The sequence below is a fragment of the Lissotriton helveticus genome, chromosome 7, assembly GCF_964261635.1.
Source record: "Lissotriton helveticus chromosome 7, aLisHel1.1, whole genome shotgun sequence".
Classification (NCBI taxonomy): domain Eukaryota; kingdom Metazoa; phylum Chordata; class Amphibia; order Caudata; family Salamandridae; genus Lissotriton; species Lissotriton helveticus.
The window spans coordinates 216,711,858-216,737,526 of record NC_136068.1 but is presented as its reverse complement, the minus strand read 5'-3'; the positions used below and the strand labels follow the sequence as shown (position 1 = coordinate 216,737,526).

At 44.5% G+C, this 25,669-nt stretch overlaps 1 protein-coding gene across 1 annotated transcript; it reads left to right on the top strand.

The window, feature by feature from the left end:
* The first annotated feature begins 975 nt into the window (after window positions 1-975).
* On the top strand, window positions 976-12,339 carry LOC144768368 (phosphoenolpyruvate carboxykinase, cytosolic [GTP]-like). The gene is made up of 10 exons (XM_078651967.1): window positions 976-1,463; window positions 4,621-4,844; window positions 5,845-6,026; window positions 6,204-6,407; window positions 6,517-6,704; window positions 8,342-8,504; window positions 8,619-8,843; window positions 8,945-9,076; window positions 10,608-10,703; window positions 11,103-12,339. The coding sequence occupies exons 2-10, from the start codon at window positions 4,621-4,623 to the stop codon at window positions 11,555-11,557; spliced, it is 1,869 nt and encodes a 622-aa protein (XP_078508093.1). The 5' UTR covers window positions 976-1,463; the 3' UTR covers window positions 11,558-12,339.
* The last annotated feature ends 13,330 nt before the right edge of the window (window positions 12,340-25,669 follow it).

Below are 25,669 nucleotides of genomic sequence, written 5' to 3'. Positions count from 1 at the left end.
TTCTGTCCCACACATTCCTCCTACCATCTCATTGCGACTCACACACACTCACAGCCTTACTGTTGAACTAAATTCTCCTCTCACAGACATATACATTCCATCCCCTCTTTGACATCCCCCTTTCACTCCCAAACCCGCTGACTTGCCCTTCTTATACACTTAACTTCCCTTACAATGAGCCTTCCCGTCTCCTTTCACTGTTTCCCTCTCTGACTTACACAGACTCCCCAACTCAAGGGCAGCTGAGGTTTTTACGGTGCATATCACCATTTCGAATGTTGATCAATTTTGAAAATTATGCCGGAAAAAAAGCAGCTGTGCTCCACAGTTTGGGGCAGTTTGACTTCGAGGCCCTGATGATTAAGTCTGAAGAGAAAATCCGATGCAGGATTGTTGACTTAAATCAACGCTGTCAAGATTTCAAGATGAAACGTGGATATTTAGTTGGGAAATTGGTGAAAATTTTAAAGGGCCATTTACAAATTAATGAAGTTTGTGTTCTTTGGTTTTCCACAATTGAAAAGTAGCGATTACGCTGTAGGTCATTGTTATGAGGAGCAACCCAACAACAACTATACTCCACGGACACACAGGTGCCAACCACATCACAAAGGCTTTGAATGAGCGCACACCATGCGCTACAGTCCTAGCCTTGTGCTGAACCTGCTCAACTGCTCAACTGATGAAGGCCGCCAATGAGGGTACGCAACACTATTCCATATTAAATGCCTAGTGGAGCCTGTGCGCTGCTGCTACAAGGCCCTCGAGTTACTCCTCGTGTCTGAATATACAGCCTCATTCTGCTAATGAAGCACCTTTCGGCCGCACACTGTACTTCTGCCGCGTCCAGAAAACGTGTCCAAAGTGAGCAAACACACCCCTGACGGACCTCCTCATTGCGCATGCGCTATTGCGCTGCTCCGTACGTGCCATTACGTGCTGTTGGTCGCGTGCTGATCGAGGGTTGTTGTCACCTCACCCGCAATCCAGAAACAGGCAGATCTCTTGCATCAAAAATCCGAGGTTAAAGGTCAAGTACACAACATATGAAAACGTCACTCTGGGAGTCCGTCAGCAGGACAAAACACCACTGGAACTCACGACCAATAATCTGATCAATGATTACCCGCTGGAGGCCTTATTTTTCGTAGACAGTTTGTTTACAGCTTTGAGGGCCTTTGTACTTAAGTCTACAGTTGTCTGTTATGGGCCGCGTTCCAAGTGGCTGGACGTCGCTCTCTGACGTCAGAGGCGGGCCTTCCCACTTACCTGCGTGAGGGAGGGGGGTTGACGTGCCCTCAACGACTATTTAATAGAGGCCAGGAGCATCTTTAGCCAACAAGACTTGAAGAGCAAAGGAAGAGAAGACCCCAAGAATCGAGGAAGACCCCGAAGATCTCCGAGAGAATTTGAAGAACTGAGGAAGAGAGCCGAGCTGATTTTTACAAGAACTCGAAGAAAAAGTAAGTAAAACCATGAAGTAGAACAGTTCCTTAATTTAGATCATGTTTTAAAATATATAATGCGTGCATGTTTTCTTTAATTGTTAATTTATTGGTCACCTTGGTCTTTGTATTTGTTTAGAGTATTTTCCACACGAATATTTATTTGGCGTTGAGCAGCATACAATGGTCACTATGACACATAATAACTCATATAGTCCAAGTTTCATTCATATGTATTTTTATGTTACCTGCAAAGTACTTTTTCTTCCATTGTTTCCTTTATTTCTCGCATTTTGATGCACGAAGGATTTTCGGGCAAGTTTTATACTTTTGGCCACACTTCTACATACCTGGTAACATTTTAAACAATAGCTCAGTTTTTATAGAGTCGTCCACGTGGGGTGGGGCTGACATCTCTTATACACGTGCCCTTCTTACATCACATGTGTGTGTGTGTGTGTGTGTGTGTGTGTGTGTGTGTACGTGTGTACGAGAGTTATCGACCTCAGGCAGATGAAAGGAAGAGTCAGTCCTGTTAGGAAAAGGCATATCACAGTATTTGCTCTCAGCCAGCAGAAACAAATTCTCAACGGGAAAGTGTAGTCGTGCATTCTTTCTCAGCATCACCGATGCATAGTCATCCCAGCACACGCCCGGTAAGGGGCGTTGAGACTATATTTGTGATCAGCAATTAAGAGTGTGCTGAGGGGACTACAACACATTCTGTGTGATCTTGAGCACACACGCCATTTCACGAACAGCGGCGTAATAAGGGTGCTAGGGGTCTAGTGCAAGCAAGGAAAATGCCCCCCCCCCCGATTACTAGTACATTTCAGAAATAACCAGGGTTCATGGGCTCTGCGGTTACTGGGCCACGGTGCCACTGCACCTGCTGCACCATTGATAGCAACTCCCCTATTGCAGATGGCCTTAAGTGTAACCGATCCGTGCTGGAGCCTAAATAACGCATTTTATCATAGAAAGATGTCTTATGTTTAGTTCGTTGTGCTGGAGCCTAAATAACGCATTTTATCATAGAAAGATGTCTTATGTTTAGTTCGTTGTACTGTGTACATCTGTTCTTACATATCATTACTAATGAGTTATTGGAGCTTCACGCTGTTCATTCATTGATTCACTTTCACATTTAGTCGGCCAGGGGCCTGTGATTTTTGGCCTTCACGACTGTTTAAGGTTAAAAAATGAAGCCCGGGATAAAATGTTAAATGGCGCCCCTCCCTATTTTTAAGAGATTATTCAAATATTTAGGGTCAGAAAGTGAAATTGGTGCACGTACATTATATGCAAGGGACGTCATCCAAGTGGGGATGCAGGTGCGCTCAGCTGCACTTCAGTATGTGTGGCACGTGCGCTCGATCCACTCAGGTTCGGTACGCGCCAGCAGGAACCACACGGAGCTCATGCAGGGACTGCACAAAGTTTATGCAGGGACCGCGCGGAGCTCATGCAGGGACTACATGGAGCTCGTGGCGTTGCGCGCACGGACCTAATGCAGGGACCACATGGAGCTCGTGGCGTTGCGCGCACGGACCTCATGCAGGGACCACATGGTGCTCAGACATGAACACCGCAAAGGTTACGCATAGATGTAAAGAGAGCTCGCTCAGAGATGTGCGGACCTCCTGCACGCACCACACAGAGCTCATGCAGGGACCACCCACTGCTCCGGGTGGTTTCTGCATAAGCTCTGGCGGGGTTTATGTAGAAACTACACTTAGTTCATACAGGAGCCGAACTAGCCAATGGAGGCACTGCGCGGGGGTCAGACAGGGACAACACAGAGCTCAGGCAAGCATTACATGGGGTTCATGCAGAGACTTCACAGAACTCATGCGTGCACTGCTTGGGGTCAGGCAGGGATGGCGCGCCTCGTGCAGGCACCACACGGAACTCCACAGAGACTGCACGGAATTTGCGCAGAGACAGCTCAGAGGCTGCAGGAATATTTGACATTGGCCGAAATACGTCCACGCGTCACCACGGGGATGAGGCAGGCCCACTAGTGAGACCCCCGTAGAACCCCAATGCAGCTGGTTAGTGAACCCGGCGAGCGCTGCAGGTACCCACTGAGCTCCTGCAGATGCGGTATCGGCTGCAAATGCTGCCGAGCACCTTAATTTCCTCATCCCTGCGTCCCCAGTTCTATCCCTCTCTTCCCTTTACATCCCGCCTGCCCTAGTTTCACGTAGTATCCCTTCTCTGCGGCTGTCTCCCCCTCTTCCCTCATGATGTGTCCAAGTATATTTCCCAAAACGATTTTTTGTCATTCTCTCCTCAAAATGTCTCAGCCCTTTCCCCTTCATTTTATATCTCTTTTAAACTCCCATCGGTGCCGCTTTTGACTATGTGAGCATTCGCTTTGTTTCTCACCCCCCCCCCCTTAAATTGGGTTATAATCCGAGTCACTGGAATCAATAAAGCAGGGGAAGGCCGAATTATGCGACAGGTTTGTCTCAATTATGCAGCAAGTAAAGGCAAATGATGTGACCTAACACAGCCGCCCATTCTGTGATAATATTACTGCAAAATGTTCTTTTTTTCCACATAGAAATACTAGTTTAACATCCAAACAGAGTAATAGGCAACTTGAGGATGGCCGGTCAATCTTTGCATAGGGCCTTCCACTGCGTGGCAACATAGGTTGCCACAAGTTTGGCAAATTGTGATCCGTATGACCTAGAAACACAATATTTTTGTTAAAATCTGCAGATTATGCAGCAGATGGGTTATGTGGCAGATGCAGCCAATCCATATTTATGCAGAAAACTGTCACTGTTTTTGTATCTTTCTTGTCTTCCGTCTTCCCCCCTTTGTGCTTTTCTCTCTTGTGCTCTGGGTCAAAGTCTGATTAGAAAAAACATAATTGCTAGTTCTCAAGAAGGACTTCAAGCTAGGCGTCCAGAGACACTGCAAGCAGTGTGTGCTAGCAAGTGCTGCTTGTAGCTGCTGCTGCTTGTGGTGGTGTCTGAACATACTGAGCTCAGCATCTTTGGTCGCCTCCGGCTGGCAGGGTGGCCCTTAACAGTATCAGTCGAGAAAACTCTAGTTGGGAGCCGAGGGGAAGGGGTATCTCCCGTCTGTCCTATGTGTACCTTATTTCCTTAATTTAAATTAATGATTGGTGCAATGCTGACGCTCTTCGGTCTCTCCTAAGATGGCGCCCCTGCTGCAGACTGAGCTGAAGATCACCAGCAGGATGGTCCAGGGGGACCTGAACAGCCTGAGCCCAGACGTGAGGGCCTTTGTGGTGGGCAATGCCAAGGTGTGCCAGCCCGAGAGCATCCACATCTGTGACGGGTCCGAGGGGGAGAACGTGCGGATCCTGGCGCTCATGGAGGAGAGCGGCATGGTGAAGAGGCTGACCAAGTATGAGAACTGGTGAGTGAAGGGCGCCCTCTGCCGGGGAAGGGTGGGCTCTGTGTCCTGTAAACACTTGTTTAGATCACGACCCGCTCTTAATTAAGCCTTCTCTTTAGTAGTCTTGCCTCCAGTGCTACATATGTAGCAGCATAGGGTGTAACATGTCTTTTACATACAGATCGACTAACTGGCTCGTTCCCTCACAGATAACCCCACTCTCTCACACATACCTTTGACATTTGGGGGAAATCTGCCTATTTAGTGTTATTCGCTGACTTGTTACACAGTTGGGAATATTATGGGAATCCCTGTACAAAGTCTCATGGAGACCTAAGCGAAAAGAATTGGGCAGCAACCTAAAATGACAATACCCCAGTTTAAAAAAAAAAAAAACTTTCACGGGCATGTACGTAATTGCTATGAAATACGGTGCAAAACTATTCTGTAGCAGCAGTACAAGTGGTGGTGTAGTGCTTAATTTGTAAAAGAATAACTGCTGTGTCCCAAAGTTGTATTCAGGCGCCAATCCCGGTGCTCTCAGGCGTCGGGACGCCGAATACCAAATAAACATAGTTTCATTCCACTTCTTTGGCCATTTAATCGACCTCCCGACTCTCCTTGCCTCTTTCTTTCAGGTAATTTTTTTCCCGCCGCTACCTCTCCCATTTGTCACTGTTTTTCCGTAATTACCGTCCTCTTCCCCCCCCTTTTGTGTTTCACTTTCTTTTGCTCTGGGTCAAAGTTTGTAGAGGAAACATTATTGATTTGCCGTCTTCAAAAATTAGTGCCGGTGGGTCCCAGCTGTAACCTCGAGCTCATGTTAAGCACGGGCGGGGGATATGAAGCTATTACAAAGATATTACCCTAATTTATCCAGATAAGTCAACACATCCCTAAACGTTTGGTGGCCCTAAGGTATACACACACATTCACAATTCTCCACGGCATTCTTCATAGTACATTTTCTATATGGTATTTGTCTAAGAGGCCTGACGCAGTCCGTCCTCTCTTTCCACAGCTATCTGGCTCTCACCGACCCCAGGGATGTGGCCCGAATCGAGAGCAGGACGGTCATCGTTACTCAAGAGCAGAGGGACACCGTGCCCCTCTCCAAGACCGGAACCAGCCAGCTCGGGCGCTGGATGTCCGAGGGGGACTTCGATAAGGCGTTCAAGGCCCGGTTTCCAGGTTGTATGAAAGGTGAGGGTTAAAAGACAGAATCATTCAGGGGGATATGCTAACAATCACTTTTCTTTCTTTTAAATCGCAAAATTGCTTAGGGAATTTTTCATTTGTGTATTTCTTTGATTGGCAGTAAATTGTTTATGACCTGTTTTACATATTTGTCCTTCATTTTGAACCCGTTTTGTTCCACAGGTCGCACCATGTACGTCATCCCTTTCAGCATGGGTCCCATTGGGTCGCCCCTGTGCAAGATTGGGATTGAGCTGACGGACTCGCCGTACGTCGTGGCCAGCATGAGGATCATGACCCGGATGGGCACCGACGTCTTGAGAGCTCTGGGCAGCGGCGAGTTTGTGAAATGCCTCCACTCGGTCGGCTGCCCCCTACCACTGAAAAGTATGTTAGTGACGTGTTCGTGTGGTCATTCCCTTACACCCATCCCTAAGCTGACATGCGGCCAGTGAGTCCATGCGCGTCAGTGATGCATCTTCTTGTGTGTCCACAGAACCCTTGGTGAACAACTGGCCCTGTAACCCGGATATGACGCTCATCGCACACGTTCCTGAACGCAGAGAGATCGTGTCCTTCGGCAGCGGCTACGGAGGGAACTCCTTGTTGGGGAAAAAATGCTTTGCACTGAGGATCGCCAGCAGGATTGCCAAGGAGGAGGGATGGCTGGCTGAACACATGCTGGTAAGAGATGGCTAAAGGAATATTAGAATATTCTGTAGACTCAAAACACCAACAACATCCAATGGCCTTATCGAGACTTTGGTGGACTATTACTCCATTACAAAGATGACGGATATACTATTCACCTTATTACAAGTGCACTACATCCTAATGCACATGTAATAAGGCAGATGGGAACTCCCATCAACCTTATTACAAGTGCAATCACCAACATCTAAATTAGGCCCTAAGTCAGTGACTGCTCTTTCATCTCCATAAGAAGTTATCAAACAAAACTGGATATAATAGAAATGCCAAATGCCACCACGTAAAATGTAAAACACAAATGCCAGTGTAGGCAAGCGGGTAACAAAACTATTATGTAACAATACCAGAAGGAAAGACTTGCAAACAATGTTGTGATCTCTTCACACTTAAATCTTTGCAAGAAAAGCGGGAGAACTTAAATATTTTCACACTGGAGGAAAGAGGTCATCAGAACCATTAGATGAAGCTGATGAAATACTTATCAGGTGTAAAATCAGTAAAAGTGGTAAACATTTCTCATGGATAAAGTACTAATACAGATTGATATTGGACCAGGAGGGAGCTGAAGGATGGGTGGATTTTAAACCTGAACATACTTTGAGAAGGAAACAGTAGTACCAGCTTGGATCATACGGTCTTAAAAAGAAAATGCATGAAACACTGTAAATTAATTTAAAAACGACCATCGACAGAATGGAATACAATAATGCCACCTATGTAGGGGTAACTGTGGAGAGCAAGTACAGTTTAATTTGCTTACTCACTGCAGTTGAACATCCAACTTTGTGTTCTGGGTGAGATGAACGTACATTAAAATTGCAGAAAGACTGATTGCACCAGCTGACCTTTGTTTGGTGGTGCACAGAGTCTCTGCTAGACATTCTCCAGCACCTCAGATGTGTTTATGAGGCTTTGATCTGTGGTTAGTTCAGAAGTGCCTGATGCACTGCAGAGATGATCTGGTGCATGGTCAGTTTGCCTCCTTATATTGTGGAGATCACCTTAATGCATGCATGGTTGTTCTAGACATAAATGGACTTGCCCACAGTAAATCTTACTAAACTTTGGATCTGGAACCAGGTCTATACTTTAAGGGTTCTAGGAAAGTGTTTAACTCATGTAAGCTGTGTAAAGTGAAGTGCAAATTTAGTAGCATATTCTCTTCCTATGGTCTTGCGTGCAACTGATGGTGGAGTCTCTTGTAATGCTAAAGACACAGCATGGCTCTACTATTCACACATGCAGAAGTAGTCTAGATACAGAAGGTTAAAGAGGAGTGGAGGGCAGCAAATCTGGACAGCACGGATAGTTGGTGTTGGTAAAATTGAGGTTGGATGGCTTAGGGATACAAATTGAATACGATTGAAGTAGAATTAAACTGATTTAAGGATGGTGGGTGAGGCACCAGGTAAGCAGGGGACATAGCTGCATTTCTTATATAATATTATGCAAATGAATCTAGACCACATGCCTCAGTTGTAGACATGCGGAAAACATTGGTTTGTTCAATTAACAGAATTTTAGATCAAAGCAGTCTGCCCCATTGTGCACATTGAGTGATACTACATCAGAGCTGAGTAGTAAGCAAACAACTCTTTTTTTCCCCTCAGATATTGGGCATCACAAACCCAGATGGCGAGAAGAAGTATTTTGCAGCCGCCTTCCCTAGTGCATGTGGGAAAACCAACTTGGCTATGATGAACCCAACTTTGCCTGGCTGGAAAATTGAGTGTGTGGGAGATGATATTGCCTGGATGAAGTTTGATGAACAAGGTAACCTGCTTATTTTAAGCTTGCAAATGACCCTTCTGACGTTTGAATTAGGGCATGCTACACTCTGCACAAGTCTTCTGTTCCTTTCTAATCAGCTGCTTTGCTGTGTTGCAGGTAACCTCAGGGCTATTAACCCTGAGAATGGATTTTTTGGTGTTGCTCCTGGAACATCAGAAAAGACAAACCCAAATGCCATGAAGACCATCGAGAAGAACACAATCTTCACCAATGTTGGGGAGACCAGTGATGGAGGCATCTACTGGGAGGGCATGGAGAAGACTGTGGAATCTGGAGTGACTCTGACCTCATGGAAGAACAAGGAGTGGATTCAGGACTGTGGTAAGAAGGAGAATGCTCTATACATGTAACACATTTCCACTTTATTGTGTAGACTTAGTGTCTGATGCTCAGACGTCTTCTCTTATTTTCTTTCAATCTAGATGAGCCTTGTGCCCATCCCAATTCTCGTTTCTGCACTCCTGCCAGCCAGTGCCCCATCATTGATCCAGCATGGGAATCCCCTGAGGGTGTGCCCATCGAGGGCATCATTTTTGGAGGACGGAGACCCAAAGGTGACATTTCGATAAAACTTTGAATAGAAGAAATACCGCTCACCTTCTTTTCAGTAGCTGTTTATATAATCACTGTTTAATCAGATAGTAAAAAAAGAAACTGTGTTGGAGCATGTTGTATAAAATAACTTTTGATTGATTGTATATAATTTGTATGGATACAAAATAACCAATACTAATACTGGTAAAAGTTTCTGTCAAATATTTGTATTCAGCAAAATGGAGACAAATTATATGCTTCCCTAAAAAATCTCAATTTAGGGAGAAGTATCTGGAAGCAATATTTTTAGTAAAAGGGCAAATAATATATTCTGTGGGGTATTTCGGAATTGTGATTAATGGGGTTCAGCCATATTTTGTGTCTTTGCTCTTCCACTATGATCACTCTTTGGTAACTGTTCTAAGTATGTCTTACTGTTTTCCGACGTTGCTCTAACCATGTTTTATGTAAAGGGAAATTTGTGAATTTGCTACTCTTTCCATCAATACCCACTTCACATTACTCGTGCGACAACTCGCTTCTAATGCCTCGTGTTCCAATACTGCATCTCCACTGAAATGTACTAATCTCTTCTATAGTGTTCATACCCTGTGGTATTTTAGTGTCTGTGCTCTATTTACCCTCTCCATTATCTCATCTAACCTTCCCACACAGTTAGATCCTCATTTGTTTTCATTTGAGTTTTGAGGATAACTTTTTCCCGACTTGGGTCTTATTCTGTGAAACTCAAACAGTGATTTTCACACCATTTTATGACACCCTTGTTCAAGGATAAGAGATTATAGATCCATCTGAACCCGAGCAAAAAATCGTTGTGGACCAATGCGTCTATTGTAGAAATCTATGTGTATCCTGAAGGTCCCAGGGTTAAACCATCGTAGGTTTACTCAATCTTTCATTCTTCTGTGGTCACTTAAATAAATGACCGCCTGTTATCAGCAACCTGAATCAAGACAAATGGTATAGTTCACTAAGTAAGCACTGGTATTGTTATTATGAATAACAACCCCTCTACCTAAAATCCTAGCCAAATGATCTCTCATTAACAAGAGACCTGAAGACCGCGGTGGTTTGCATGATGTTAAGACCATATTGCTCTCTCTTACATCAAGTGCTTTAAATGGGCAGGTACTGTCCGGTACTGCATATCTGCAGTACTTTAATTTGAAAAGGAGAGTGCCTGCACTTCTCAACACTGCTGCAATACATTTAATGAGAGACTACCAGTACTTCTCAGGAACAAATACATACTCTGAATACCAGCACTTCTATATTTCCATTTAAAGCTCCTCTTACATCCGTAAACAGAATACCATTATGTAAATTTTTTCACTGATAACAGCATCCCAAAGCTTATTTAAAGCCCTCCTGGCTCTAGATAGGACCCGACCAAACAATCATTTATTAAAATACATTTACTTGTATAGACATAGCATTGAGCTGTTGATGTCTTTAAGTTCTCTGTACAAAATGCACATACTAGAGATATTGCAGGACTCCTGTCTGAACACACCTTCCTTTGGTCTGCAGGTGTTCCTCTGGTATACGAAGCATTGAACTGGCAGCATGGAGTGTTTGTGGGGGCGGCCATGAGATCTGAGTCAACAGCAGCCGCAGAGCACAAAGGTGAGTCAAACGTCAGGTGTGCCCTATAAAATGCACTACTGTGACAGCTGTGTGTGCCAGAAACTACCAGAAACATTCAAATAGTCAACTGATGTGAAAATACATATTTATTTCTGCCTCTTCTCAACCGCAAAATAATAATAATTTTCTCCGCCTTAATAAGGCTCCATTCTAAAACTGATGGCCTGACACGTTACTGACTCTAACTCAGGACTCTTTATACTCTCAGTCACACTGACAATGACCTCAATGTCTTGGTTTCACCATATGCAAGCATACCTCTGACATACTTACTTGTATAGCCTACCTCTCTGAATGTAAGCAAATTTGCGACCATCCATGTATATCTAAAATAATATAAAGCAAGATTGAAGTGTTCCTATTACTCTGTATTTTCAGGTAAAATCATCATGCACGATCCTTTCGCCATGAGACCTTTCTTCGGCTACAACTTCGGACGCTACCTGGCCCACTGGCTGAGCATGGAGCACTTTCCCGCTGCCAAACTGCCCAAAATCTTCCACGTCAACTGGTTCCGTAAAGACGCACAGGGCAATTTTCTCTGGCCCGGCTATGGTGAGAACTCCCGTGTTCTGGAGTGGATGTTCCGAAGGATAAACGGCGAGGGGTGCGCAGAGCGCACTGCCATTGGCTATGTGCCCACTGCCACGGACTTCAACTTAAAAGGTCTCAAAGATGTCAACATGGCAGAGCTTTTCCACTTGTCCAGGGACTTCTGGGAAGAGGAGGTGGAAGACATCAAGAAATACTTTGAAGAACAAGTCAATGCTGACCTTCCATACGAAATAGAGCGGGAGCTTCTCGAGCTGGAGAACAGAATTAAACAGATGTGAGCTGCTGGTCAAAGAGGGATTCATGAACCATTATGTGAACAGCATTCACCAACACTCCTGGGAATTCACTCACTGAGAACCCGATAAAGGCCCAGGAGTAATTGCTCCTAGATTGGGATGTAAAGAGTATGGACATATGTATGGCCAGCTCAGTGAATACACAGAGGCACAGTAGAGCTGGCCACTTTAGTACTGTCTCTTGTATGCTTGGAATTATTGTTTACGTTTATCTGTACATTATGGATATGTTAAAAGTTGGTATGTATTTGAAGCCAGCGGGTGCTTTGAAGATTTCTTGTGATTTTACTAACCTCAGTTAACTCCATCAAGGCTGAGCTTCAACTCGGGGATTTCTGAAAATTATATTTGTGAAAGTAAGAGAGGGAAACATGAACTGTGCAAAGGCAGCCTGGGGTTTCAACCTTGTTGTAGAAATTTGGAATCTCATTGGAAAGCCTGTATTTCGAGACCATTTAGGAACGACGTGAATCCTGCACGTGGTCTCAGGTAGCCTCTTTTTGCATATAATTAAGCAATGACAGATGAGAGAAAGAGAAGCGAATGCTATATAGTGGAAATCTGTACAGAGTATATACTGTCCATATTTATTTTAAAATTATATGTTTGTCTATATATTTCAAAACGATTTATTTACAATTCGATACAGTTTAAAACAATTGTTTGTTGTAAATTTATTTCATCTTGACATTTTTGTACGCCATATTTTCTGTAATAAATTTTTTTTCAGTATTGTTCTACTATTTATTAAATCACTTTTTTTACAAACCTTTGAAAGTGGTTCTGATTTTGAAAAACGCGAGGCAACCCTGTGTTCGAGGTTCTTAAACTATGAAAAAGATTGATTTCTCTGTATCTGATTGTGCAGTTTTTCTTATTTTAGACATTAATGTGTAACATCTCCCACTACCTTGGTTGCTTCCTGACTAATTACTTCTGAATGCTTGATTGCTACAGAATTGTACGTTTTTATAGAGGAACGTGATCACAGAGAAACTCACTAATTTTGAGATGGACGAAAAGAGTTTTTAATTGGTGTAATTCAACAATATCTGCGTGAGATAACAAAGACAAAACAAGCATTGGCATAGCCAATAGGTCTCGCTTTTGAGACCTTCTAAGTATGTAGTTATGCACCACAATATTCTTGGTGTAACAACATCAACTGTTGCGTGGCTAAACACTTATAAGGTCCCAACGGGGAGACCTATTGGCTATGCCAATGCTTATTTTTTTGTGTTCTTGGGGGAACCGGGCTAGTGCCAGGAGTGTCAAGGGTGAGTGGCAGGGAGATGAGGAGTGAATGCCAGGAGGGACACCGGTGACTGTCAGGCCATGGGGGTGAAGGGTGAGTGCCAGAGAGGTGAGGAGTCAGTGCCAGGGAGATGAGAAGTAAGAGTCAGGAGGGTCAAGGGTGAGTGCCAGGGAGGGGAAGACTGAGTGCCGAGAAGGGGGAAGTATGAGTGCCAGGGGTGAGGGGTAGCTGCCAGACCAGGGGGGTGAAGGGCTAGTGCCACGGAGGTGAAGGTTGAGTGACAGGTCAGGTGGATGAAGGGTGAGTGCCAGGGGGATGAAGGTTGAGTGCCATGAAGGTGAGGCATGAGAGTCCGGAGGGTCAAGGGTGAGTGCCAGGGAGGGGAAGGGTTAGTGCAAGGGGTGAAGGGTAGCTGCCAGGCCAGGGGGATGAAGGGCTTGTGCTGTGGAGGTGAAGGGTGAGTGCCAAGGGGGCGAGTAGGGAATACCAGGAGGGACATGGGTGAGTGTCAGGGAGGTGACAGTTGAGTTTCACGCAGAGTCAATCCTGAGTGCCAGAGAAGGAGACGGGTGAGTGCCAGGTGCGAGGAGTGACTGCCAGGCCTGAGGGGTGAAGGGTGAAGGGTGAGTGCCAGGGAGGTGAGGGGTGAGTGACAGACTGCAAAGAGTAGTGAGCTGGGGCCTAGAAGGTGGTGCGGAGATCATCACCCGGTGTGTGCCAGGCTGGGACGCACCAGTGCCAGGCCAGACTTGGATGGATGCAAGAACCTCTGAAAGGCGGGTGCCAGGTCACTCGTAACCTTAATACAGGAGTGGGGTGTGCAGGAGAGAGTAACATCTTCAAACAAGAAACTAATCAAAATCCTGAATACTCCACTTTATGGTCTTGCAACCTTATGTGGAAAATAATTAGCAAATGAATGGGCTTCCGTAGCGGACTTGCAGCTTGTTACAGCAACTTTTTTCAGATAAAGTTTGCATTGCAAATAAGCCAAAGCTAACACAATTTGAATTAGTAACGGTAAGATTCTCAATGAACTAGAGACAAGTTAAAAAAGAACCCCAGAATTGAACCGAGGATACAGAATAATAAAAATGGGGGCAATAATTGGTCTCCTTTTCACAGCTGAAAGCTAAAAAACGGTGTTGTGGAGGACTCGGATTCTGGTGGAATCAGAATTTTTAAAAGAGTCAATTTCTCATAAAACTTTTTGTTGCGGTTGTATGTGTAGTTGTGTGGTTGTGTGTGTTTGTGGGTCGTTGTGGTTGTGTGTGTGGTTTGTGTGTGTGGTTGTGTGTGTGGTTGTGTTTGTGTGGTTGTGTGTGTGGTTGGGTGTGCTTGTGGGTGTGGGTGGGGGTGTCAGTGTGTGTGTGGTTGTGTGTGGTTGTGTGTGGGTGTGTGGTTGTGTGTGGTTGTGATTGTGTGTGTGTGTGTGGTTGTGGTTGTGTGTGTGTGGGTGTGTTTGTGTGTGTGGGGTTGTGTGTGTGGTTGGGTGTGCTTGTGAGTGTTGGTGGGGGTGTCAGTGTGTGCGGTTGTGATTGTGTGTGTGGTTGTGTGTGTGGTTATGGTTGTGTTTGTGTGTGTGGGGGGTTGTGTGTGTGGTTGTGTGTGTGTGGTTGTGGTTGTGTGTGTGGTTGTGGTTTCGTGTGTCGTGTGTGTGGTTGGGTGTGGTTGTGTGTGTGTGGTTGTGTGTGTGGTTGTGTGTGTGGTTGTGTGTGGGTGTGTGCGTGTGGTTGTGTGTGGGTGTGGTTGTGTGTGTGGTTGTGTGTGCGGTTGTGTGTGTTTGTGTGTGTGTGTGATTGTGTGTGTGTTGGTGTGTGTGTGGTTGTGTATGTGGTTGTGTGTGTGGTTGTGTGTGTTGTGTTTATGTGTGGGTGTGTGTGTGGTTGTGGTTGTGTGTGCAGTTATGCATGTGGTTATGTGTGTGGTTGTGTGAGTGGTTGTGTGTGTGGCTGTTGTGGGTATGGTTGTGTGTTTGTGTGGTTATGTGTGTGTGGTTGTGTGTGTGGTTGTGTGGGGTTGTGTGTGGTTGTGTGTGGTTGTGTTAGTGTGTGTCGTTGTGTGTGTGGTTGTGTGTGTTTGTGGTTGTGTGTGTTGTGTGTGTGTGGGGTTGTGTGTGTGGTTGTGTGTGCAGCTGTGTGTGTGGTTGTGGTTGTGTGTGTGGTTGTGTGTGGTTGTGTGCGTGGTTGTGTGTGTATGTGTGTTTGTGTGTGTGTGGTTGTGTGTGTGATTGGGTGTGGTTGTATGTGTGTGTGGTTGTGTGTGTGTTTGGTGTGTGTGGTTGTGTGTGTGGTTGTGGGTGAGGTTGTGGGTGTGGTTGTGTGCCGGGTTGTGTGTGTGGTTGTGTGTGTGTGGTTGTGTGTGGGTGGTTGTTTGAGTGGGTTTGTGGTTGTATGTGTGTGTGGTTGTGTTTGTGGTTGTGTGTGGTTGTGAGTGTGGTTGTGTGTGTGGTTGTGTGTGTGGTTGTGTGTGTTTGTGTGTGTGGTTGTGTGTATGTGGTGTGGTGTGTGTGTGGTTGTGTGTGGATGTGTGTGTGGTTGTGGTTGTCTGTGTGGTTGTGTGTGTAGTTTTGTGTGTGGTTATGTGTGTAGTTGTGTGTGTGGTTGTGTGTGGTTGTGTGTGTGTGATTGTGTGTGTGGTTGTGTGTGTGGTTGTGGTTGTATGTGTGGTTGTGTGTTGTGTGTGGTTGTGGTATTTGTGGTTGTGTGTGTAGTTCTGTGTGTGTGGTTTGTGTGTGTGGTTGTGTGTGTAGTTCTGTGTGCGTGGTTTGTGTGTGTGATTGTGTGTGTGGGTGTGGTTGTGTGTGTGCGGTTATGTGTGTGTGGTTGTGTGTGTGTGTGTGCATACTGTAATCCATGCAAGTTGCATGTTGGGAGGAATTAAATTAGGCCAGATACCAATTTATATAGTTGGTAGGCATTGACGAGCAGAGTACATACATGGTCGTGCATGGAAGAAACTACAAAGTTTGAGACCAAAAAGTTTATTCATAAAACTAATAATAATAAGTCTATTTTAATGCAACTCGAAAAAGTTTGCACACCATGGTAATTTACATTTGGATTCAAACGTATGTGAAAGTGACCGGACGGAGGCAGAGGGGAAAGCAGGGGAAATGAAAACAAGCAACTTAATGACCCATGACGGAGGAGACAGATGGCGGCTGCGCGCGTGCCAGCTCGCGTGAACGCAAGTGAGTAGCCAGCCAGAAGCACTTTGAAAACTCACCTACTAAATGTCTCAGCCAGACCAGCGGATCCGCTGGATCAGGCGACACCTAAACAGGATGGTAAATAATAATTGTAAAGTGACAATCAATCATTTTTAAAGCGCAGCACTGTCCTCCTGCTGGGTATCTGGGTGCTGAGGTTGCTGCGTCTACGTTGAAAAGCCAGGTCTTGAGTTGCTTTCTGAAGACTGCCAGGGAGGGTGCTGTGCGGAGGTGTAGGGGGAGGTCAGTCCAGGCTCTGGTGATGTAGGACAACGTGCAGATCCCGCTGTATGTGCGATGGATGTGGGGAAATGAGCGAGGGTGAGTGAAGAGGAGTGCAGGTGTCTTGAGGGAAGATGGAAGTTCATAGGAAGGTCCTTGTTTGTGGAGAGCTTTGTAGGCGAGTGTGAGCATCTTGAACTGGCATCTTTTCTGGATCGGGAGCCAGTGGAGGATTCTGAGGTTAGGAAAGATGTAGGTAGGGTTGGGGAGGTCCAGGATGAGTCTGGCTGCCGTGTTCTGTATTGTGTGGAGCCTTTGAGGTGCTGGGTGGACATACTGCTCTCTTTTGAACCAAATGCGCGAAACAATTTAAAGTGAAATCGCATGCAGTTAAAAACAAATGGTTAGGGCTGAATTAATTTGTGTTTAGAAATAGTGGCCCTCTAGCACTACTAAGGGTATACTTTCATTGGTGGAACATTACAGAGGCATGGAGCAGAAAGTGACAGTCAGTTTACCTTTTCTTCGACACGAAGAGCACATTTATTGCATCACACCATCTGCAAAGCATTTCGGTGGAAGCATGGTACACTGATATATTTTATTAGGCACCAAGAGATTAGAAAGATGTAGTTAGCTGAAGTTTGGTACAAGAGTAATGAAGAGATGTCAAGGCAGAAAGTGTTATTTACATGTACACCACCACCTGCATCACCACCTCCACTTAAACTCAACACCTGCATCAATCTACTATATACACCACATAAATAGCAGCCTATACTGTTGCAATCATCTTCACTTCAGAATACCACCTACACTCTGCATGACCCCATAATCACTACTACCTAAACACTACACAATCGCCACTGCCATCACTCTATACCACTACAAACAACTCACATTGTTCACCACTAGCTAAACTAAACATTCCCGTAAAACTACAGAATACTAAAGTTTACACCTGCATCTCATATACTGTAGACTAGAGCACAACCTGCACCCTCCCTACACCGTAGCCCCAGTAGTACATACCTCTACCCATACCTCACACATTGCACTCTGTAGTACTACCTACACCTTCACTAACTGACAACATACACCCCACACCACTACTTTCTCCCTAGGCCACAACACACTGACTACACTCAGGCCTTTGCCATTCACAACCATCTACACCCTACACATTACCAACTACAGCCTAACAGCCAACTACTCCCTTGTGCACCTTCACCTATATTCTAAACCCTCTACACCAGTGTCTGCACGAGGCGGCTGGTTGCTTTTTCATCACTCTCCCTTGGCACGCGTGCTTTCTTTAACGGCAAGAGATGGCAACATCCCTTATCCACCAAATGACATCACCAGAATGTCACTATCAGCAGGTTTGTCTATTTCTATTCAGCAGAAACTCATTCCTGAGGCAGAAGCCGGGAATTTTGTTTAAGCGGGACGCTTTTTTAAAAAGTGTGTTCTATTAAATGTATTCATTTGCACTGTTTATAAATTGTACTGTTGCCTTCCCACCTCAGCCGATTAGGCGTTGTCGGGGGGTTTCATTCAGCCACCATCTTAGGAGAGGAGTTGGGTTGACGGACTAGTTGCTCTGCCCTCCCGCCCTCGTAAGGATAAAATGACCCCACCCGGACGCGCAGCAGACGCGCGCAGCGGGCCCACCGATGGCGCACCGATGGCGCGCCCGTCTGCGCCCGTCCACGCTAGTGTGGTAAATAAAATATTACCCTGGCATAATTTCTAGGCATTAACAATTATCATGCATCAAGTGAGAGGCAGAGTCCGTGGTATCTGAGTTAAAATGGGCTTTATTCCAATAACTCGAGTCATGGGAGAATATGTTCCATCACCACTGAGGTTCAGGAAGGGTCTTCTAACATTTTAATAACAATGAACAGAATATATACATTTTACTCCTTGTACATAGGGCGGAGCGCTCCAGGCAGAGCAGGAAAGAAAGAGATAAGAACATGTGGGTGTACACTTTGATGAGTCATAGGTAGGTGATAGGTAGGTGTCATAGGTGGGTGGGTACTTAAAGGAGGAGTTTGGATAGCTAGCTGGAACTATGCCCTAATTGTGAAACTTGACCATGACGTGCAATTGACGTGTAACTGGAAGGAGAGCTGACTTACAGTCTAGTAGAGGAATCTCTTGTGTCAAGGCGACCAGCACATCTAGTACAACTGATATCTAGAGTCAGGGGATGTATTATCTGAAGCAAAGGTTGCTCATTACCAAAAGACAGAAAGGGCATATTTATTCGTTCCTTGCATGAGCTTTCTATGGAAGCAAGCACTGTAATTCACTTAAACAGAGACAGAAAAGCTGGGCCCTATCTATGCAGATGGGTTCTGTTTAACTTCTTCACCGGGCAGGAATGTGACGCTGTACAGCAGACAGATAACTGTTATTCATAATACTGTCTTGGCAGGCCTCTTGCTGACGTAACTGCAGTTTTCAGTGTGCCAGGAGTCATGAAAACCCTAATTCAGAATGTGGCTTCTGGCTGAACCACAGAAAGGGTTCATTACGATATTTATTAGAAGTGTACAATGCAAAATGCAAATACATGGGCCTTATGCTAACTTAACGTTTGGGAGACTTGATGACTGGCATTTCTAATGCAGGACATGAATGCAGAGGCCTAGTGATTCAGGCCACTACAAGAAAATGCATGGGTGACATGCACATGACATAGGGTACACGTAGGGGGCATCTTGGTCAGGCAAAATATCATTTTCCTCATTCCCTCCTTGTCCCCTACGTAACCCTTTAGGATACATCTATATTCATGAGACCGTATAGTTGATCATACAGAATCATTTGTTCATCTTTTATCCTTTGTTTACGTGGATGGGGAATACAGGCAGTAGCACACAGGCCGCAAATGGCCGGGCCACACTGTAAACAGAGACAGCAACCAAATATCATAAGTAGGACCAGTCCTAGGAAAGACATGACTTTCCATCCCCAAGCTGATATTATACCCCAGAGCCAGCTGGACCAATTCCATGTGCCTGGGTCTTGATGTATGACATGAGCAATCTTGTGGAGCCTTGTTATCGCTGCATACACAGATGGTGCGTTATCTGGGATGAAAATGCAACAACTAGATCGGATTACTCTACAAGCTCCGCCCCTATCCGCCAAGATGACGTCTAGAACGAGGCGATTTTGAAGAACGACAAGTCTAATAGCAGACTGCTCCTGGGTCAAGTTCGCCAGGGCAGATGCAGTTATATTCACTACTGCTTCCAGAGTTCTTGTTAATTTGCGTATTAGTTTACTATTTTGGACGGGGCCAACAAAGAAAAAGAAACCTTTGTTGAAATCTGTATATTGCTCCCAAGCTGTTTCAGTCTGATCAATCCCTGAGGCATCTGTCTCTCTCTTTTGTCTAACATGTTCTAGTCGTGAATCTCTATGATAATTTGATGGGGCTAGAAAAACGGGTGGAAGCAGGAATGCTATATAACAAGTCCCACCCCAGTCTAAGGGCAGATGTACATAGGCTGTCTGTCCGCAAATGAAATAGGTATGGCGTGATGTTTTGAAAGAAGAATGTCCTTTATCGTTAAACTCTACTACAGTGTTACACTCGCTGTGTCCCATGAGTACTGAGCCTTTCTTTCTGACACATAAATCACCTTTTGCTGGCAGGACTGAAATAAACGGTGGACCTGTATTTTGCTTGGGCTGAACATTTAACATTATAAAGTTAACGGATGCATTTCCTTGCTCATACTCTTCATTTTCTAGATCAGTGCCTTTCCTTTGGGGAAACCCGTCTTTGTCTGGAAAACATGCTTCATTCATTACTTTATTCAGGTTTCCATATATCCAGCCACCTGGATAAGCTATGTACTTTCTATCTATTGAAGTCATTAAAGCAAACCATGCTCCACATGAACCATTGTGTGAGAACGGTAAAGGGTAGAAAGGCAGACCTCCCTTTGTTTCTTGATAGGGTGACAGTTGGCCACATACCCAGCAATCAGTTGCATTGCTGGTCTGGTGAGAATGGTGTAACATACGAATAAATGTATTGTTACGTAGTGCGAGTCGATATGACAGTTCATGAGGTGGCAGTTCACTAAATGTATGTTCTATGGTGCTGTTACTGGAAGAGTGTATATGTGAGGAAATAGGGAAAAAAACATGTAGCAATAAACTGACACAGATTATACCAATGCACAGAATAAAAAGAATGATCAAAGTAACTATACATCTACTGCGTAATAATTTGCAGTATTTAGCTTTCATTTGGGTTTTCTTGCTATTCTTGTCTGTGATCTTATACATGTCAGAAATCTAGTCTAACCGATTCACCACCGGGTGGGCTTAAACAATTAAACTACGTCTGACTTACTAGATCTTAACTTAGACCTATACTCTTGTTGGGGAGTCTTTTCTAGCAAGGGCGGCGTAGGCGGCGCAAAGTCTGTATGGTCGTTAGTGTCAATGTTATAAAAGTTCCAAAGTTCCACAAAAGTTCCAGTGATGGGCGTGGATCCACCAACTTCGGCGTCTTCCAGCGAGGCTCGAGGGGGCTTGAACGATCAAAGTTCTCCACACGTGGACAAACTCTCCTGGTGCTATGACATGTTCCTTGACCTGGGTGTTGTCAGGGAAGGCGGCAGCGACCTGTGAACAACAAGAGAGTAGTGCAGACATCAAGGAAGCCAGGTAATCTGTCAGCATGTTACTGTCAACATCAGTTATTTTCTTTGGCATAGGCGTACCCCACATATTTGGTGGTCTACCGAAAACTACTTCATAAGGAGATAGGCCTGTTCTGGAATGAGCTACCATACGCATGTAAAAGAGGGCAACAGGCAAGGCTACCATCCAATCCACGCCTTTTTCTGCACAGATCTTGGCAATTTTTGTCTTAATTGTCTGATTATGTCTTTCTACAAGGCCTGCTGCTTCTGGGTGTCGGACACAATGGAACTTCCAGGTATAACCTAACAGAAGAGACACTTGTTTCATTAATTTCAGAAGAAAATGGCTGTAGGTAAATGTATGGCTTCTAACAGGGCTTGGATAAGCTGGCCGTGCTGAATCTTGGTCCCATGGGAGGTCAAGAAACCTCTCTCCCTCCATAGTACCCCGAAATCATGAACAACGCCAAAAGCGTATTGTGAGTCAGTATAAATGTTTACTTTCAAGTGCTTAGCTCTTATGCAGGCTTGTGTCAGAGCGATGAGCTCTGCTGCTTGTGCTGACAGAGTGTCTATATTCTGTGTCTCTATGACTTCTGTAGCAGTGGTCACAGCATAGGCTGCTACTAATTCTCCTGCACTCGTTCTCATGCATGATCCATCTACATAGAGCGTTAGGTCTGAGTCTGGAAGTGCAATATCTGTCAGGTCTTGTCTTGGTTTCGTCACTATATTCATAACTTCCACACAGTCATGTGGTGGTGCATTTACTGTACTTGAGGGCAAAAGTGTTGCAGGATTCAGAATGTTACAACGTCTGATCTCTATGTGTGGTTGAAATAATGTCAGTTCATATCCTGTCAGTCTCGCTACAGTCAAGTGTTGTGTCTGAGTCCTGTTTAAGAGAACCTCCACTGCATGTGGAACCTGTACTGTCAGAGGGTGTCCTAGCACTATTGAGTCACTCTGTCTTATGGCTAGGGCTGTTGCTGCAACTGATTTCAGGCACGCAGGCAGAGCCTTGGCCACTGGATCCAGTGTACTGGAAAAATGATCACACGGCTTGTGTTTTCCTGCTTGAACTTGTGTGAGGACAGATAACGCTGTTCCATCTTGTTCAGTTACAAAAAGCATGAAATTTAGTCTGCTGTAACATGGAGTCGCTAAAACTGGCGCTTGACATAATGCTCTTTAATTCCTCAAATGCCAAGGTGTGTTCTTGTGTCCAAGGGAGGACAGTCAAAATGGCTGCCTCCTGTGTAGTTAACTGTATGAGTGGTTTGGCTAGAAAGGCATACTGGGGAATCCATTGCCTACAGTATGAAGTGAGGCCAATAAAGGCACGTACTTCCTTTTGTGTCTTGGGCTGTGAAAGGTTAGTAATGACCTGTATGTGATCTTGTGTTAGCTGTCCACCCTCCTTGGAAAGCAAGTGTCCTTGCACACCACTTGCTTTTCACAGAATTGCATTGGGGCCTTGTGCCCCTTGTCAGCCAGAAAATGTAGAACTGTCAGTGATGCATTTTCGCATTCTTTCACTGAGCGTGCTGTAATCAGGATGTCGTCTACGTATTGAATCAGTGCTGTGTTGGTAAGCATATAAATACTGTCTAGCCGTCTCTTTAACCACTTGGATGCTAAGCCTATTTGTTCTTCTTCATGTAATTTCCATTGAAATCAATGGAAACTCCATGACGAGTTACCCTTGTCATTAGCACTGAAGGGGTTAATGCGTCACTGTAAATGCTAGGGCTCACTGTCATCAATCTAGCAAAAATAAATTTATAGAAAAATAAATAAATAAATAAAAATGAATTTTCAATTTAAAAGCACAATTTTTATTTTGGGGAAACCTTTTTCCAAAAGCTCTGCAGTTTAAAAAAAAAAAAAAAAAAAAAATCCTACTCTAAATCTCGGGAATAGTATGACCATACTACCTACAAAATGTTCTCTAAATGTGTTTGAATAAAATCCAAATTATTCTAGCATTGACAGATGGGCTGGAGCCTCGCTACTCCTCACTCCTTTGAGAAGCAGCCCCTCCCTCTAGAAAGATGGTCGCGCTCGTAGTTTTGAATCAACTCCAAGCCGGGCCTCACTGTGATCTAAAATTGAATGACTGCCAGATGCTGATCTCATTGCAAGAACAAAACTCCTGCCAATTATTCTGTTTACACTACTGAGGGACAAACTATTCATTTGCAAGCGTGACTATATCTGAAGTCAATGAAGTTTTCAGTGCTGGCTGTAAGGAAGAGCAACTTTTTGTACACAAGTCAGAGGGGCTGGGGAGGTAACTGCGCTACGAACTCACTCCTTGCTCACCTACCCCTCCCCTCAGAGCCAGGAGCTGGCTCAGTGTCAAACATAACAAATAGGAGACAAGCCTCTCACTCTTCCCTGCTTCTCTAAAATCTCCGTGGCTCATCAAGTTTTTTTTTTCTTTTCTGTTTGCGAAGGAAGCCTGACTCAGCTGGAGGACAGCCAATAATTGTACGCGGAAAAGAATTGGAGAATGGCCAATAATAACAAGACAGGCACGTCTCGCAGCTCCAAGAGGGAAAAGCCCTCCCTTTACAAGATATCTTTTACTGGGAGCCAGGCCATCTCGGACGGACTGTCTCAAGGTCGAAAAACACATATCAGTGTAATTCAAAACATATCTGTTCCCAGGACAGAGAGCTAACTAACATTCTCTAACTTAACTGAAGCAAATTTAAAACGTGGTAAAAAAAGCATCCTAAAATCAGTAATTAATAAGGACATATTTTTTTTGCAACTAAGTGACATGCTAGCATTATAAAATAATTCTGTACTGCTACTTAAAAGCTCCACTTTCTAAAAAACACTTTTGTCTAACTAATTCAGCTAGAAGGCAAGACATTTGAAACATGGGCATTTGTTTAGCATGCAAATTAACACACAAAAAAAGGGACAATTTGCTTCTGCACACAAGGCTATGCATTTTGCAGTTGAGAGAAAAAAACGAATTATCATGGACTGTTGGGTTGGGACTGTTCTCTGCATACATCAATTGAAGCTTCTCCACTAAATGTTTATCTGAAACCATCTGTGTAAGCATTGCAGCCTAACTGACCTCTGAATCAGACATAATAAATCCTATTTTCAAAGGCTGGTGGACATATATCAGTTTTTTTAAATAGGAAGGAGGGTGGACATATATCAGGCAGCATGTTTAATGAACACTGCTTTTACCGTGCAAGATTATACCTTTCTATCAGCAGCCTGTCAAAGTACATAGGTGAGCCTTGAAACTAAATGAATGCAAATTAAACTAATGTAGGGGACACTTAGCAATGCATTAAGATGGTAGTGTATTATAGCTATCAAAAAGGGCCACGTTCATTAATTTACAAATAGCCACTTTCCTAAGTGAGTGGGATAACTGTCACACGCTATTCTAAAGGGCAGCTTGCATTGGGAAAAATAATAATTTATATTTTGCAGAAACATTCCTATTTAAAAAACACACGGTTTTATTACACTAATTAAAATCCCCAAAATTCAGCACATCTGGCCATCCACCTCCTCTACCGCTGATCCAACCCCCGGGCCTCTAGCGCACCTGGAACACCCCCAAAATAATTTCTCAATTTTCAGAAATACGCCCATTGGATAACATGGCAAATCGTACCTCCGCACAAAACATGCCTTTTCCACCACTTCCACAGCTCAGATCCCTTTCAAATTTGGCATCACAGTAGTCCAAGCGATTCCCTAAATCCTCACCAAAAAGCAACCAAATCCCTCCACTGGAACGGGTACGAATTTCCGCTCAACAACACGCCCCCCGCAAACACCAAAAAACGCCAAAATCCCTCAACACCTTGTTAAACAGCATGTGAAAACAAATACTGCCTTCTCAATACAAGATATTAACTCTTTGGCAGCTGAAGCACAATCATTCCCCAATGACTGCAGTACATGGGAAAGTCATGAACTCATCTCTCCACGTTATCACATAACACATACGCACATCTTCAAAACGTTTTCTCCAAGTACTTGAAAGAGATCCAGCTCTCTCTCCTGCCTAACATAATGATAACATGCTCTGCACAAAACATAACCACATGGCGCTATTCACAAGCCATATTTACAAGAAACTCAACAAGTCATAATAATGACATGCTCTTCATAAACCATATTTACAAGGAGCTATACTTAAGAAAATTCAACAAACTACTCACAAGTCTCAATCACAAGGCGCTACACACATGGATGTAACAAAACTATTCACAAGTCTTAAGCACAAAGCGCAATTCACAACTAATTCAACCAGTTACTCACAAGGCACTTGCGCAGTCCAGAAGGGACTTGTCTAGATACAAGGAAATGAACGCTTCAGATGCTGTCGGCTTCCTTCTACATACTCTAAAGGGTACAGGTGGTTGCGTTCGCGACCTACTGGGTCTTACTGAAGTGGTCACTTTAGCTAGTTCTTCTGACAGGGCGGGATAAATACCAGTAACAACGGCATTGCATTCTCTACCAGTCTGTTCTGTTTTCCTATGTGACTCTTTGCGCCATAACTCAATGGCATCTTTCAATGGCATCTTTCTGAGAGGGTCTTGACTTCCTCTTCCATAGCGCTTCCTCAACTCCCATAATGCATTCTGAATCCCATGTTCCTGAGACAGGCCATCTATATTTCTCCTCTAGATCCTTCGTGCAGTTTACCCATAAATCTAAAAACAAGACAGCGTCTT